At 43.1% G+C, this 15,232-nt stretch overlaps 1 protein-coding gene and 1 pseudogene across 2 annotated transcripts in view; both read right to left on the bottom strand.

Moving 5' to 3' along the window:
• Positions 1-1,362: 1,362 nt before the first annotated feature.
• LOC309871063 (phosphorylated adapter RNA export protein pseudogene) lies at positions 1,363-2,501 on the bottom strand (annotated as a pseudogene). Its single transcript has one exon. The product of its transcript is annotated as a phosphorylated adapter RNA export protein pseudogene (transcript).
• Positions 2,502-9,788: 7,287 nt separating this feature from the next.
• Positions 9,789-15,232, bottom strand: part of LOC309870593 (guanine nucleotide-binding protein G(s) subunit alpha) — a 16,251-nt gene continuing 10,807 nt past the window's right edge. Inside the window, exons 4-11 of the mRNA XM_082742985.1 lie at positions 14,739-14,869; positions 11,769-11,823; positions 11,585-11,658; positions 11,413-11,471; positions 11,187-11,307; positions 10,852-10,982; positions 10,536-10,603; positions 9,789-10,315 (exon numbers count right to left, since the gene is read on the bottom strand). Of these exons, the coding sequence (XP_082599111.1) occupies positions 10,169-10,315; positions 10,536-10,603; positions 10,852-10,982; positions 11,187-11,307; positions 11,413-11,471; positions 11,585-11,658; positions 11,769-11,823; positions 14,739-14,866 (783 nt within the window). The 5' untranslated portion in view covers positions 14,867-14,869 and the 3' untranslated portion in view covers positions 9,789-10,168. The remainder of the gene's footprint in view (positions 10,316-10,535; positions 10,604-10,851; positions 10,983-11,186; positions 11,308-11,412; positions 11,472-11,584; positions 11,659-11,768; positions 11,824-14,738; positions 14,870-15,232) is intronic.

Genomic DNA, 15,232 nt, shown 5'->3' with positions numbered 1-15,232 from the left:
CGATCTTATACAGGCAACCCGTGGAAATTTTTTTTTTACAGATCTTATTTATTTATTTGACAGACAGAGATCACAAGTAGGCAGAGAGGCAGGCAGTGAGGGAGAGAAGAGGAAGCAGGCTCCCTCCTGAGCAGAGATCCTGATGCTGGGCTTGATCCCAGGACCCTGAGATCATGACCTGAGCTAAAGGCAGAGGCTTTAACCCACTGAGCCACCCAGGTGCCCCCGACCCGGGAATTTTTTAAATTTTCATGGCGATTACACGGGCATGGATCATATTCAGTATTTAGTTTATGAATGAGTTAATTTTTAAAAAAGTCAAAAACAAAGTTAAAGGTAAGAACCAATATATCTTTGAAAAGCTTCTGATGTTAATTTCTTTCTGGACAAATAAGTGGGAAGAGCCATTAGTGTAAACCTATTTTAATTTTAGTCTCTATCTTTAAAATGGCCTAAAAGTTCTTAGAACATAGAAAAACTAAATTTTAATGCATTTGTAATAGCTTAACAATTTATGTGCCTTATTAGGATCTTCTAATGGAATGTTTTGAAACCAATCATAATTTGCTGCAAGGATAAATCAGATAAATCAGAAAAAGAAAACATATTTTTGAATAGTATATTACAATATCCTAGACAAAAGGAATTATCGACTAGTCATAATTACCAAATGCAACAGACTGAGAAATTAAATCCTCTGGTTGGCACCTTTAAGTATTTTGTCAGACATGAAGAATGTTTCTATCAATGATGTTCCTCTCCCGTGGCTCCTGGGTGGCTCAGTCGGTTGAGCATCTGCCTTCAGCTCAGGTCGGGATGCCAGGGGTCGGGATCCAGCCCCTCGGGGGTTCCTGCTCACGGGGAGCCTGCTTCTCCCACTCTCTGCCTTACTTCACCCCCTGCCACCCCCAGCTCTTGCTCACTTTCTCTATCTCAAATAAATAAATAAAATCTTTAAAAAGAAATAGCATACATCTCCCCACAAATTCAATTTTATTTTATTTTTATTTTTTATTTTTTATTTATTTATTTATTTTTTTTTAAAGATTTTATTTATTCATTTGACAGAGAGAAATCACAAGTAGATGGAGAGGCAGGCAGAGAGAGAGAGGGAAGCAGGCTCCCTGCTGAGCAGAGAGCCCGATGCGGGACTCGATCCCAGGACCCTGAGATCATGACCTGAGCCGAAGGCAGCGGCTTAACCCACTGAGCCACCCAGGCGCCCTCAATTTTATTTTAAACAAGAAAACAGTTCTTTCTCTCCAGATTTTTATGTTTATCCGTGCAAAGTAAAGCAAAGCAATCTCAGTAGAAACAGTTTATTACAATTTTATTTTAGAAAGGTTTATTCCTCAAAATGGACTAAAAGAAGTCCAGATTGTGAGAACGATCAACCTCAGCGGCCTCTGTGTCCAACTCAGCCTCTGCATGGCTTTCCAAGGGAGCGTCAAGAGAGGCCAGTGCCTCGTTCATGTCACTTGCAAAAGTTTCTCGTGATGCATTGTCATCCTGAACATTTAGATTTTTAATAGCTTCTTTCCTGTTTGTTCCCCAACACCCATGTTCTCTTCCTAGCAGCACTTGTTTTGATTTGCAATGTAGAAAATGTCCTTCATTTGTTCCTCGCTGACACTAGGAGTGTTTTTCAGAGGATCCAGGAAAACCCCACCTGGTGTCTCTCTCCGACTAGCATTCATCATGGAAAGACAAGCATTTTCCTCAACTTCGGCAGTTCCCATCAGAAGTTCAGTTGCCTTTTTGTTCCCAATTATCCTTACCACTTGTGCTATCAGATCTTCCTCTAAAAAGATCTGCATCCGGAAAGAAACTTCCTACAACCTGAAAGAAATTTCATGAGCCAGTTCCTGCTGGGAATCGTCCTCTGTGATCTGCTACCAACCTTTAGGGTTCATTTCTATTCTGTCCTCGGCCTGTCTTTAACAGGTCAGTTCTGGATGCGATGACCTCACCCACTTTCCTCTTCCTTTGATCCCACTCTTTTGCCACCATGCCTATATTCATCTAGGGCTTTGTCTAATGCCATTGTATGTTCTTGAGATTTCCTCTAGCAAGCAAATGACAGTTGGTCTCCCATTGTCTGCTTCTGTCAATAGCACCCTCCATTCCCAGAATACCAAGTTCAGTGGCCACTGCACCTTGATTCTATTCTTGTAGCTCAGCACCCCATATGTTGTTAACCTTCTCCAGGAACAGGTGGTTTCTTGCTACTCTGGTTTGGAAGGAGAGTTAAAACTTTTCTGTTGCTTGCAATTCCAAAGAGAGCTATTATCATCAGTATCCGAAAAACTCTCTTCCCTCGAATCCACACTTTTAACGGTTCGATAATGTGATGCCAGCGTTGCTGTACCCTGGAAGGGCCTCCGTGCTGTCCCCACCTAGTGTTTTCGGTCCCTGCAGCGGCCTATCAGTGGAGGCCACTGTCATGTCAGAATCCGAGTCGGAAAGCTCCTGTCCTCCATGTCACCAGCCTCCTGCGCCATCTTCCCATGGCCTGGGTTGTTTTCTTAACCTCCCGTTTGGATCGTTTGTTGTTGTGGCTTATTTTTATACGTTGGTTTTTTAATTTTGCAACTTGACTGAATTCATGTATTAGTTCTAAGAGCTGTTGGTGAGCCTTCAGAGTGTCCTGGGTGTATGATCATGGTCATCTGCAAACAGAGATAATTTTACTTCTTCCTCTCCAATTTAGTTGACTTCTATTTCTTTTTCTTGTCTAATTGTTCTGGCTACAAATTCCAGTACTACGTTGAACAGAAGTGGAAGAGTTAGCATCCTTGCCTTGTACTGGATCTTAGAGGAAAAGCTTTCAGGTTTTCCCCATCGATTTTGGTATTAGCTGTGGATTTTTTTCCCCACTGGCCTTTATTAGTTGATGAAAGTTCCTTCTATACCTATTTTGTTGAGAGTTTTTATCATGAATGGATATTGAGCTTTGTCAAATGTTTTTCTGCATCAACTGAGATGATCATGTACGTTCTATCCTTTGTTTTGTTAATGTGTTTTACCATATTGATTGATTTTCCAATGTTGAGCCATCTTGGCATCTTAGGGTTAAATCCCTCTGGGTCATGGTGTATGATCTTTAATGTGCTATTAAATTTTGTTAGTATTTTATCAAGGATTTTTGCATCTGTGTTTATCAAGGATGTTGGCCTATGGTTTTCTTTTCTTGTGGTCCCTTTATTTGGCTTTGGTGTCAGGTTGGTACTGGCCTCATAATATGAGGTTGGAAGTGTTCCCTCTTTTTCTATTATTTTGGAAGAGTTTAAGAAGAATTGGTATTAACTCTTCTTTGAATGTTTGACAGAATTCATTTATGAAGCCATCTGGTCATGGGCTTTTCTTTGTTGGCAGGGTTTTGATTACAAATATAATCTCCTTTTGTTCAGTGTTGCTAGATTGTATGTTTCTAAGATTTTATCTACTTCTTCTAGGTTATCCAATTTGTTGGCATTTAATTGTTCATAATATTCCTTTATCCTTTTTATTTCTGAAGCATCTGTTGTAATGTCTCCTCTTTCATCTCTGATTTAAAAAATTTGAGACTTCGCTCTCTTTTTTAAAAAAGATTTTATTTTTAAGCAATCTCTACACCCAGTGCGGGACTCGAGTCCATGACCCCAAGATCAAGAGTCACAAGCTCCACCAACTGAGCCAGGCAGGCACCCTGAGTCTGCTCTCTTTTTTACTTAGGCTAGCTAAGGGTTTCTTGATTTTGTTTATCTTCTCAAAAAACCAACTTGTAGGGTTTTTTTTCCCTATTGTTTTTCTATTTCATATATGTCTGCCTGAATCTTTATTATTTCCTCTCTTTTACTAGCTTTATGCTTAGTTTGTTCTTTTCTAGTGCTTTGAGATACAAAGTCAGGTTGTTTATTTGAGATCTTTCCTCTTTTTTTGTTGTAGGTGTTTATTCCCTCTCAGTACTGCTTTTGCTGCATCCTTTAGGTTTTGGTAAGTTGTATTTTCATTTTTGTCTCAAGATACTTTAAAAATTTCTTTTCTCTTTGACCCAATAGTCATTTAAGAATGTATTGTTTAGTTTCCACATATTTGAATTTTTTCATTTCTTACTGTTATTGATTTCTAGTTCTATTTTATTTTGGATGGCAAAGACACTTGGAATAATTTTGATCTTCTTAAATTTGTTAAAACTTGCTTTATGACTTAACATTAATGTATCCTATTTCTGTTGAGAAGAAAGTTCTGTATCTATCTGTTAGGTCCACTTGGTTTATAGTACTGTTCAACTCAGCTGTTTATTGATTTTTCAGATGGCCAGATGTTCTATCCATTATTGAAAGGCTATTGATTTTTCATTTTGATCTCATAAACTTGTTCTTGACTAAATTCTTATTTTTAGTAATTATTTTTCTGTGGATTTAGTGGAGGAAATCATGATAGGTATATCATTTTCAGTGCAAGATAAAAGTTTTACTTTTTCCTTTCAAATTCTCAGGCCTCTAATTGCTTTCTTTTGTCTAATTGAATTGGTGTATATTTCCAATACAATAATAAACAGTGTGTTGATATGACATCCTTGTCCTTTCTGTTTCTTGATCCTGACATTAATGGGAAACTTTTAGAGGTTTCTCATTAGGAAAAATGTTGGTTTGGGGAGAAAAAATTTGTATATCTATTTAACATATCTATATTAATTGATTACTTTATCATCAGTTATTAGTATAACTAATCTATAATTAAGTTATGAGTTATTACTATAACTAAAATTTAAATACATTTATAGTTAAGTATATTTAATATACTTATAATATACTTATAATTAATATATGTAATATAGTTGTAATTAATATATATATAAAATTTACATATAAAACATATAGGAAAGTACATTTTAGATATAAATGCATATATAGACAGTGTACTTTATATATTATATATAGTATACATACAGTCATTAAGAAAGCATCCATTAATTACTGTCTTATTGGATTTCCAAAATACAAATGGACATTAAATTTTGCAAATATTACTATTGTGCTAGTATTGAACCAACCTTGAATTCATAGAATAAATCTCATCTAGGCATGTTGTAGTATTTTTTAAATGTAATATTGAACTGTGTTTGCTTGTATTTTAAAATTTTCACCTTGATATTATAAGCGAGATTGGCCCATAATTTTATTCTTGGATGCAATCTTTGACACATTTTTTTTTAAAGATTTTATTTATTTGACAAAGAGAGAGTAGGCAGAGAGGCAGGCAGAGAGAGAGGAGGAAGTAGGCTCCCTGCTGAGCCCGATGCAGGGCTTGATCCCAGGACCCTGAGATCATGACCTGAGCCAAAGGCATACGCTTTAGCCCACTGAGCCACCCAGGCACCCTAATCTTTGGCACATTTTATTTTATTTATTTTATTTTTTTTTTCCCTCTACCCTCTTTGGCACATTTTAAAATCAATGTTACATTATACCTGCTTTACCAAAACAAATTTGAAATTTTCCTTTCGTTATACTCTGGAATAATTTAAGTAGTATTGGAATTATTTGATCTTTAAAGGTTTAGTAGAATTTTCTGTAAAAGTACTGTGTCTAGTGCTGTCTTCCTTTCTCTCATTTAAAAAAACTTTTTTTGAAGTATAGTATACAGACTGAAATCTGAATGAATTATGGATTTATAACCCAATGAATTTTCTAAAATGAATCTGTTTAAGCAGCATTTAGGTCAAGAAACAGACTCCATAAGCCTCCCTCATATCCTCCCATTTCCTAGCTTCCCACTCCAAGAGTCCGGATTCGTCTTGTCGTGGTGGTCACTATGGTGAAGTGAGGGTTCCCCCACCCCGACCCATGGTAACTGATGTGCTTCGATTTTTTTTTTTTTTTTTTGTCTCCACAGGGTCAGCACTGGATAGATCTTTCTAGATGTTCCTTCAAGATCTCTGCAACAGAAAATTATAAATCCTTCTGTGTGTGTGTGTGAGTGTGTGCATGTTTGTGTGTGTGATAGTGTTATTAAACCTACATTTTTCTGTCTGTCCAGCTAGTTATCTAGGCATCGAAGTATTTATCTTGCTATCTAGGTATCTGTGTCTTTCACGTGGTTGAGAAGATGGAAGGGTGGCTGCAGAGCGTTTGCATTCCTGATCAAAGAGACAGTCGCTGGGCTGCCTTGCCCTCTCCTCTCTGCCTTGGGCTAAGATGTGATACCATCTCACAACGAAGAGAATGAAGCCAAGAGACTTGTTGGAGCCCAGCTATTGATGAACTGCTTAAGAAACCCTAGGAGCCACTTGGAGAATTCCTCAGGATTCCGGTGAAGTGAGTTACGAGCCTCTGTCTGTGTCACGCCAAGTCAAGGCTCTGTCCCGTGCAGCTGAGCACATTCCTAACTGATAGAACACGTTAGACAAAACCAGAAAACTTCAGCTGTTCACAGTATATGTGCGTTTAAACACAGGAAAATTATCACAGAGACACCAAATCCCTAACTCTATTTCTAGGAACCTGGGCAGCAATTATCAAATTAAGTGCTTACCACAGTGGCCTTTTTAGTGTAGCCATTGTTTATAAGCATAATGGGCATAAATTATTCACCATGTTTCAGATATTACTTTTTAAAAATTCTGGATCATGGGGCGCCACTTGGGTACGTCAATAGGCTTCATCCTCAAAGGGTTTCAAAGGGATTAAATGAGATAATTCCACAAAAGGGCCTAGGACAGCCCCTATCACATGTTAAAGTAGTCCATAAATATTAAGTATAATGTTTTAATAATCAATAAAAAAATATTGACGTTAGCCGCTCACATCTCCTTCTCATCTTTTGCTTTCCCTTAAGAAAAGTCACCTCCCCTGGGAGGCTCTCCCTGACTCTTCTATGTAGCGTGGAGTCCCTCCCCAAATATCTCCCATTCCCCCATTGCCCCATTTTTTTTTTTTTTTTTGCTTGGAGACCTTGTCGCCATCTGCAATTCTTTTGATTATTTATTTGGTAAGTGTATGTCTCCCGTGATAGAATATAAGCCCCATGAGAGCAAAACTTTCAGTAGCTGGCTGAGTCCTGCACACTCTACATTCGTTGCATGCAAAGATGGCCAGTCGTGTCCAAGGCCATTAAAATAGAATGCCACTTGACACCCATGGGTTTTGCAGAGGTGGCCATTTTGGGGGGTACAATTTTGCCCATCTTTAAATAAAAATGAAAGTAGATAAAGATTCTGCTCAATTCTAGACCCTCCTCATACTAGACTTTATTGGGGGAGCTTAGTGGTTTATTATTATTATTTTTATTAATTCTCTAAAAGGTCAACACATAGTAATATATGGTCTATACACCTTTAGAAAGTGTGGTGTAAGTTGTTACCTTTAGAAAAATGTTTTGCCTTCAAACAGAGAGGTAAAATTCAGCTTAAATTTTAAAAACTAATGGCTACTGGTAATCCAAGATTTAGATGAAATTCCTCATAGTTTTTTGGCTTTCTGAAGATCCCAGAATTTAGATTTTAAAGTAGCCCTATACAAGTTATGTTTGGGACCAGGCCAGAGGGAAAATAGAAATGGGAATGTTTACAATAGAAGGGATAAGTCCTAAGGAACAGAAGGAACCCTCAAACACATTTGAGTGCCTGGAGGTGGGCCCAAGCAACCCTCTGAACTGGTGGGGGGGCGGGAGTATGTTCAATGACCCTCCCTGTTCCACCACGACCCCAGCCACCCCACCCACTCCACCACAACTGGCTCCCAATTCCAGAAGAACCCTGCAGGATTTCCCCTCGGGGTCAGAGGTCGTGGAATCCTGACAACTGGCATCCTGGGAAGAACAACAGGAGACCTTTCCCTGTTTGTTCTGAGTCTTCCAGAAGGACAATATGGTGTGGTGGTCAGGCAGTGGTCTTTGGCTACCTGACTTTGAAGCCCGTTTTCCCCTTTACCAGCCTTGTCTCTTACCCCTCTCTAGGCCTGGGTTGACTCATTGGTAAAATGGTGTTGATGGCCGAGTGGTCTCACTGGGTAGTGGTAGGCACATAATAGCTGCTGGGTAACTGTGACCCTCCTTTTGGAGGTTACTGTGAAGTCTGCCAGTTTTGACTGGCAAGGGGCAGGGGTGGGGGTGTTCTGGGATATCATTTTCTTGGTGTAGATTCTCTAGGGCCTGAGAATTTGTTCCCTAATTGTGGTGGAGATGTAGTTAGTGCTGTGGTAATCACCTGTGGATTCTTCAGAGAAGGTTCCAGAATTTCTATGTGGGGGGTGGGGGGGATACAGGCAGCCATCTTGGAAGAGCTGGTCTTGATAGCTGGTACCCAGGTTTTAATTAGCTGTTTATTTGGAGTACTTTGGAGGATTATGGGGACTGGTGGGCTGGCCTTTTGGCTATATTTGCATAATAAGCACTTATGTAGATTGATGTTAATTGGGGGGTGCTTTGGAGTGTTGTTTTGCAACAAAACCTACAGAGCACGCCCTCCATTTTTATGTGGACTGAGTATTGATGGAGAAGGGTATTTGCTACTTTTTCTGCCCTCATTGGGGCTTATTTTGCTCACCTCTGGGGAGCTATACTAGAGGATTAATTTGGCTGGGATTAATTTTATCTGGAAACTAGACCCATAAGTGGATTTGGGGGCTGAATTACAGAATCCACCTAATGTTTCATTCAGCCACTTTCAGAGGCTGCAGTGGTTGATGCTGAAGACAAGCTGGTCTCTTTCTCCCCCATCTCTGGGAAGCCAACTCAGGGGTGACCACAAGCTTAAGGTACGACCCTGAGGATGAAGATCAGGGAGTCCAATTGGACCTCAAACCCAAGCTATAGTTCACTACAGCTTTTAGAGGAGTTTCATGTGGGGCCTACAATGCTGACCACACCCCCAACCCCCACCATGAGTTTATAGTGCATTTCATTAGGAGACTCCCCATTTCCCCCCAGTTATTTGTATTTTTTTTTCAAGTGAATGGTGTCTTCATGAATTTTCCACTTATGATTTTTTTATGAGCACTTTATTAGGGAAATCAACCCTTTGTTATAGATTTTTACCCCATCTCCACCCCATTCATATTTTGTTTCATGTAATCTTTTAACTTTCTATAGGCCACCCCAACCCCATGGCTTGTGCAGGTTAGATCATATAGAAGAGGCCTTGTGTAAATCAGTATTTTAATTGTTAAAATAGCCATTTTCAAGTACTTTTTTGTATTTAAACATGTGATCGATCCACATGAAATTCCTTTGTGTATGGAGTGAGGTAGGGATCCAGTTTAAGTTTATCCCCAGAGGTTTAGCCATCTGTTTCAAAACTATTTGATAGCTCTTGTTCTGTTTTGACACCCCCCCCCCCAGCTCTGAGGGTAACAGACAAAATTCTGAGATACTTATTATACAATGTGATGATTTGATAAAGGTCTACATTATACACCATTTGTTGAGTAACCCCACTTCCCTACTTTTGAAACACTGCATTCCTGAAATCCAACCCCCCCATATCCTAAAGCAAGAAGAGAGCCCCAAACCTAGCACCTATTTTGGGGGGAGATTCTAGGTTAAAACAGGCACACTGTGATGACCTATATAAGGTAAGTTGGTAGAATGGATAGGGTGCCAACAACAAATTCAGAAGTCTTTATGTGAGTTAATGCTTTCCTATGGGGCGTAGGCAAAGGACAGGGGTAGACTTTTGAATTATCTGCAAATTGTTTCCAGGGACCTGTCACTTCAACATGGGGCTTCCCAACTTCTGCAGCATTCCAAACCATGAACAACGTGTGTGTGCTCGAAGCCGCAAGTAATTCACAGGACTCACGTCCTTTGCTCACATTTAATTTTTATTTTGATTTTTTTAATGCTGCACAAGACAATATTTATTTCATTTATTTCTTTTATTTCATTTATTTCTTTTATTTCATTATTTCTGTTTGCTGCTGTTATTTTTTTTACTGAAAGAGAGAGGGAACTTTTGTGGCCTTTTTATCTTTTTCTTTTTCTCTGTAGGCCGCCTTAAGCTTTCTAAATTTGGAATATTTAAGCAAGCGGAAGGGAAAAGAGGGTTTCGCAAAATCACTTGGGGGAAAAGGAAAGGTTGCGTTGTTAATCATGCCCTATGGTGGGTGATCAACTGCGTGTACAATTACGTTTCACTCTTAATTAATTGTGCTTAAGGCTTTAATTAAATTTGGGTGTTCCCTTCTTAGAGCAGCTCATACTGACGGAGGTGCATGCGCTGAATGATGTCACGGCAGTCATTGAACACACGGCGGATGTTCTCGGTGTCCACGGCGCAAGTGAAGTGGGGGTAGCAGTAGTGGCGCCCATCTCCACTAGCAGTGCTGATTCTCTGTGGGACAGACACAAGGACACAGAGTCAGCGCCGCCTCTCCAGCATCCTCGGCGGGGAAGCCGCCAAGGACGAGTCCACCAGCTCCTGAGGTTACATCAAAGCTAAAATTCTCACTGGCTCCCAGTGCAGTAGCATGGAGGCAGCGAAGAGCTGAATCCCCAAATGTTTAAGAGAAAAAGAACCAGCCAAGAGAGGATGGAAGATAGTCTCTACTCACCAGAAATTCGTCACGGATGAAGTACTTGGCCCGGGTCACGCGTGGGTCCTCTCCGGGCTCGGGAGTAGCTACAAGGAACAGAAATATTTTGGTGAGGTCATTAAAAGGTAAGAGCAGAGCCAGGGAGTTGGCTGGGCCCCCTCACTTAGACGTGGCAGGGCGATTTCATTCTGAGAGGCTGTTCATTTAGAGGCTGTGCAACTCCCCCACACGAAGAACCTCCCAGAACGCAAGCCTGTGGCGCAGTCGTGGATAGCCAGGCCCAGGGAGCGAAGAACGGAAACGGGCCGGTGCAACGGCAGAAGCCCCCACGTACCGTCCTCAGGAGTAGTGTAGCGAGCAAATTCTGGAAAGTAGTCCTCAATCTTCGATTTTCCAGCAAGGACTTTCTCCGCGAGCAGGTCTTGCTTGTTGAGGAACAGAATCACAGAGATGGTGCGCAGCCATCTAACAGGGAGGAAGGTGAGGTGAGTGTCCAGGAAGAGAAGACATTCTTTCTGCAAGGGGTCTCATGTGCTTGCAAAGGCTCTTTTCAAGAAGAGCGCAAGTACAGGGCCTCGGGTCAGTCCCAGGACCCCTGTGTGTGTGTTGCGGGGAGGGGTGGGGGGTTGGGGGGGTACTGGCAGGAAGCCAGGGGGATGCCCCACCGACCTGTTGTTCCAGATGCTTTTGAAGAGGTTCAGGGCCTCCTGCAGGCGGTTGGTCTGGTTGTCCTCCCGAATGACCATGTTGTAGCTGCTGCTGGCCACCACGAAGATAATGGCAGTCACATCTGCGGCACAAGGAAGCAAAAGCAATGCATGTCAGAGGTGACCAAGGCCCTCACCGAGTCAGAGCAAAACGTGCTTACAGAGAAGAGAAGGCTGCGGCCCCGTACCATTGAAGCACTGGATCCACTTGCGGCGCTCGTCGCGCTGGCCGCCCACGTCAAACATGCTGCAGGAGACAGAGGACACGGGTCACTCCCAGCGGCTAACCCCTTCCAGCACTCTGCCGGTGGGAACTGAAGGAAACCAGTCTCTATCTTAAGAAGGGAAGCGTTCACTTACTGGAAGTTGACTTTGTCCACCTGGAACTTGGTCTCGAAGATTCCAGAAGTCAGGACGCGGCAGCGAAGCAGATCCTAAAACAAGATCTCAGTCAACGGCTCTCACCCAAAGCCACTGGAGGCAAAAGTCTTGAGTGGCTTGGAAAGGGGGCTGCGAGTCCCTGACTGTGAGAACGTTTGCGTACCTGATCGCTGGGCACATAGTCAGCCTGCTTGATGACATCAATCTTGTCCAGGAAGCTGGGAGGAACGAAACACACGCACAGGTGTTCAAAGAGCTCATGCCAATTTGCCCCTGATTCCTGTCTCCCTACAAAGCTGAGCTCGATGGAAATGACAGTGTCAAAGTGATATGGCGATTAGTCAGCAGGAGTTTTGCCTGTGTTGGTTACATTTAGGACTCAGAGCCTCAGCTTTAGAAAGGTCAGTGTGAGCAGCACTTCAGGGAAGCGTGTTTGGAGGACAAGGAGATCCGGAACCAGGAAGCAGGCATGGGCTCTCGAGGCCCCTGGCATACAGGTACAGCGCAGGTCTCAGGGGGTGGGGGAGCCCCCCCCCAACCAAGCCTACCTGATCTGGTGTCATCTGAAAGTGACTATTAAAAATTTAACATTTTAAAGTTGTGTGCCTTTGACTAAAATGGCAAGTGATTTAAAAACTGTGTATTTCCACCCCATTCCTTTTTCTTTCTTTCTTTTTTTTTTTTTTTAAAGTAAAAGGATACACTTAAAAGCAGCAAGGATTTTCCCCTCAAGGGACTCATGAAAATGAGATTGTTTGAATTACTCAGAATGGGTAACCCTTCCTCCTACTTTTTAAGAATCTCACTTATTAAAAGAGAACAAAAGAGGTTGTCACGAAGGGGCCCTTTCTGGCCTAACCACACCGAGCAGGAAACCAACACAAAGTTCCCTTCCGTTCTGTTTGGTCCATGAAATAGAACCCTCCAGATAGGAGGCTCTGAGTTTTTTTTTTTTTTAAATCCCCCAGCCAGGCAGGTTAGGGATCCTCCTATGGCTGGGATCCTGCACAAGAGAGGGGCCCAGGGCCTGAGACACCATCCTCCACCGTGAGGAAGGTTCCCTCCAGAGCTGACCATGACCTTCCCCAAGCAAGGAGGCCCTCCCCGGGGGTGCTGGGCAGGACGCACCATTAGGAAAAAGAACTTTGGAAAGACTGGGGTCATTTAATTAATATGGAAAGTGACTATTAAAACTGGGGTGGGGGGAGTTTTTCCTGGGGCAGGGAGTTTGGAAGGATTTCAAAACTGAAAAAGAAAAATCACAAAGGGAGAAGAGTCTAGTTTGAAGAAATTCTGAAGTTGTCCCCCCCCCCCCCACCTTCCTCTTGACCAGTTTAGAGAGTTAGTCTGGCTTAGAGGATACACTAACTTGCCCAATCAGTCCCACATTACAGCACCGGGCCAGAAATAGCTCCCCAACCGCCCTGGCCGCCAGCGCGTTGCCATGGCAACAGAACCACAGTTCTATAAATAGACAGCCGCACCAAATCTTGTGAGAGAGACATCTGGAGCCGGGCCAGCCAAACCCGGCCTCCACAAAAAAAATAGGCAGCGTAAGAAATGGGCAAGACACCAGTATGGTAACTTCACCATCAAGGCCGGCGGCCGGAAGCGCGCTGGGGGGTGCGCGGGGCGGGGCCGCCGCGGTCGACCGCCCGCAGAGGCCATTTTAAAGTTGTAAACTGTGCTCTTGCCCCCCCCGCCCGCCCCCCAGCAAGTTTCCTTAAAACTTTCCATGAACTGTGCAAAGGCTGCCATTTGCAGATAAGTTGCAGGAGCAACTTATAATGGTGTGAAATTAAAAAAAAAAAAAAAAACCAAAACCAAAGCAGACCCAACCCCAGAAAGCTGCTAAATTACGTTCCTGACATTGTCACACCCGCGCCTCCTACTCTGTACCTGTACTTCTGACTTGGGTCCAAGAATACAAAACGCAAACAATTCCAGGGATTTCCATTTGTTTTGAGTTACTATAATTAGCACTTCAGCTTTTCGTTCAGACTTTGGAGAAATCAGGGACTTTGCTGCAGAAGTGGTAGGGGGTTGGGGTCCCCGGGACTGGCGGGGGGGGGGGGGGGGTGTTGTTTTTCTGCTCTTGGGAAAATGCAGGCCCGGGCTGTGCGGTGCCGAGGACACAGCCCAGCGGCTGCGGGAGGTGCTGTCCTGCAGACTTCCTACCCCGAGGGGGTAAGGGCAGGTGCCCGACCCGCCATCCTCAGAGAACAGGAGTGGAGGGAACTTGCTGTTTGTTTGCTATTACCTGTTACCCCCCGCCCCATTTATTCACAGTATTCACAATAAATCCCACCAGTTTGGGGCTCCTGAGCCACTCAACAGTAGCTTTTTAGCCAGCCAGGAACCCTGGTCGTGAGGACTTGATATTTTCTATAGCAAAGTCGCTTCTGAGTTTCAGCGACCTCCAGAAGGAAAGTTGCAATGTCGCAAACATCCATCACCGCCCCCCCCCCCAACCACCACCAAGTCACAAGACATCCCAAGTTTTCACTGAGACCACTTAGCAGGTAAACCAAGGCTGCCTTCAGAAACAATTTCTCTAGGGCTCTGATCAGCCTATCTTTGACTCCAGCAGGTGCAGTGGGACGGAGCTTGTAGTATGCTGTCGGCTCCCACGAGGGGAAGCATCCTTGACTTACAGCCTGGTGAATAAAGGCAGGACATGGAACTCAACAAAACCTAACTTGAGAGGAAGAGCATCCAGTAACCTTGGGCCTGGCACCTAGTGTCGTCACCTACCTGATGGCAGAGATGCCAAGGCAATTCTCAGCTAGCAAGGAGAGGGTGGGTATGGTTTGGTGCTGGCCATTTTGGTTAGGTTTTTACATGACAGCAATAAATAAAATATTTTTAATATTATTCAAAGCTTGAGAGCTGCCCCATCTTCCTAAAAGCTTGCAGGTCAATCCAATTAATTTCCCTCAAGCTAATTAATTATGCACATCACTTTACTGCAAGTAATTATCATTTTGCTCTAACAGGCATTAATTGTTTATATAAAATATGTCACTGCACTAAAAAAGTGCAATTAAGGGTTTTCTGAAACAAATGAATCAGACCAGAACTTTCTAGTGTCTTCTACGTTTGTGCCTGTGCTGTGTGCGGGGCGGTTACTCACTACTGGGCACAGTCGATGAGCGGTACTCGTTTGGAGCGCTCGTAGCAGGCGCGCACTCCTTCATCCTCCCACAGAGCCTTGGCGTGCTCGTAGAACTCCTGCAAGGGACCACGGGAGAGGACGCGCATGAGCTGGAGCCCAGGCAGCCACGCTGTCCCTACAACCCGGACGCCACAGTTCGCTGTGACCAGCGCAAGTGGCATTCCCACTTGTGAGCCACATTAATGACTTTGTGCTCAAAGAACTTTCATCCAATTTGTGAAACGTAATTAAAAGCCAAAGTAATTAATTCCTGCCTGTTCTCTTATGGTGAATTAACGGGTCTTGGGTCGTGTTCCTCCCATGTGTTTTGTTTTTGGGGTTTTTTTTTGGTGGTGGAGGGCGGTGGGGGGTGGTACTGGAGGGCCAGGACAGAGTTGAACTACTGAATCATTTTGTTTCTCCACCACAATTACTTTTCCAGGAAAGATATACATTAATCTGCATTAGAATAC

Source organism: Mustela nivalis (genome assembly GCF_964662115.1).
Source record: "Mustela nivalis genome assembly, chromosome: 8".
Lineage (NCBI taxonomy): Eukaryota > Metazoa > Chordata > Mammalia > Carnivora > Mustelidae > Mustela > Mustela nivalis.
The sequence above is the reverse complement of the archived record's forward strand: the minus strand, read 5'-3'. Positions and strand labels throughout refer to the sequence as shown.